Source organism: Sphaeroforma arctica (genome assembly GCF_001186125.1).
Source record: "Sphaeroforma arctica JP610 unplaced genomic scaffold supercont1.4420, whole genome shotgun sequence".
Taxonomy (NCBI): Eukaryota; class Ichthyosporea; order Ichthyophonida; genus Sphaeroforma; species Sphaeroforma arctica.
In genome coordinates, this window is record NW_014036138.1 from 1 (window position 1) to 1,238 (window position 1,238).

General features: G+C 41.4%; 1 protein-coding gene across 1 annotated transcript; it reads right to left on the reverse strand.

Moving 5' to 3' along the window:
* Positions 1–824: 824 nt before the first annotated feature.
* Positions 825–1,024, reverse strand: SARC_14298 (hypothetical protein; the record flags this gene model as incomplete). The annotated part of the gene is made up of 1 exon (XM_014291571.1): positions 825–1,024. A coding segment is annotated over one exon (200 nt), but the record flags the coding sequence as incomplete, so codon positions are not given.
* Between the last annotated feature and the right edge of the window lie 214 nt (positions 1,025–1,238).

Here is a 1,238-nt window from a genome sequence, read left to right on the forward strand (position 1 = left end):
ATAAATAGATATATATATCTGCCGTCAGACCCTCTGGTCACTGACGCAACTTCTCCTTTCTCACCAAGTATTCCATCATACTATTACAACTACACTACTAAATGTTTTATGCTCTTCTTCTATTGGTCTATGCTTAGCAAATCAGCTGTAGACACAAACCAATATCATAAGACACATAACATTTCCCCATGCCTCCATCACTCTAAAAAAATCACCCCTCATACACCCGAACCATCAAGCATGCGCCAGACACAATTCAGTTCTGCACACGAGCCTTCAAGCTCACTACTATCTGTGGACCACACCCCTATTACAATATATATTTATATATATATATGAATATCCACATACCACGCGTAGTGTTAGAGGATAGCTGTGTGTTTCGAAGGAAGTCATACAGTACTGTAGCATCGCACTCACACGTTCTGGTTGGACGTTAGCTGCCATTGCTTGCATTCCCGCCACAACGGGTTCTAAAGTATGGGTATAAAGGGATATGGAGTATAAGGTATATAATGTGATATAATGGTGTGCAAGGTATATAACTTGATATAGTGCAATGCATCTAAATGAGTACAATGTTTCTGATTGAGAACAGTAGAGTCAACCGATACGCAGTATAGCAGAGCCCGCACAACACCGTGTGTACTGTGAGTGACTTAGATAACATCTTAAACAATCGAGAATAGAACCTGTGTGCACGTGGTGATAAATCAACCCTAAATCACATATCCCTAAAACCCTAGGCTTCCGTCGGACAAATGTGGATTTCTTGCAATCTAACACAGACAGACATACATACACACAATGAGAGATGCACATACCATCATACGGATGGGTCTCGTCCAAACACACGACTTGTGCCACACACTGCAACAGTAAGGCTGACCCGGTTGTGCACACCACATGCACCATCTGATGGAGCGCAGAGATATAGTCTTTGTATTGCCACGTGTTGTATTCGAACTCATTGCCGCGCTTGGGCCACGTGTGAAGCATTTCGGCCAGGGCGGCTTTGAGGTCTCTGGGTTGTTGTAGCAAAGATGTAATTACGTCAGATAAATCTATAAATAGAATACCTGTAGGTGTGTGTGTACGTGTACTCAGATTGTAGTGAATATATAAATAGATAAGTTGAATCTATAAATATTTTTATTCTGAATGTGTGTGTACTTGTACTACATGAAAAGCATTTCGGCGCGGGCGGCTTTGATGCCTTTATTTAGCCATACTTATAT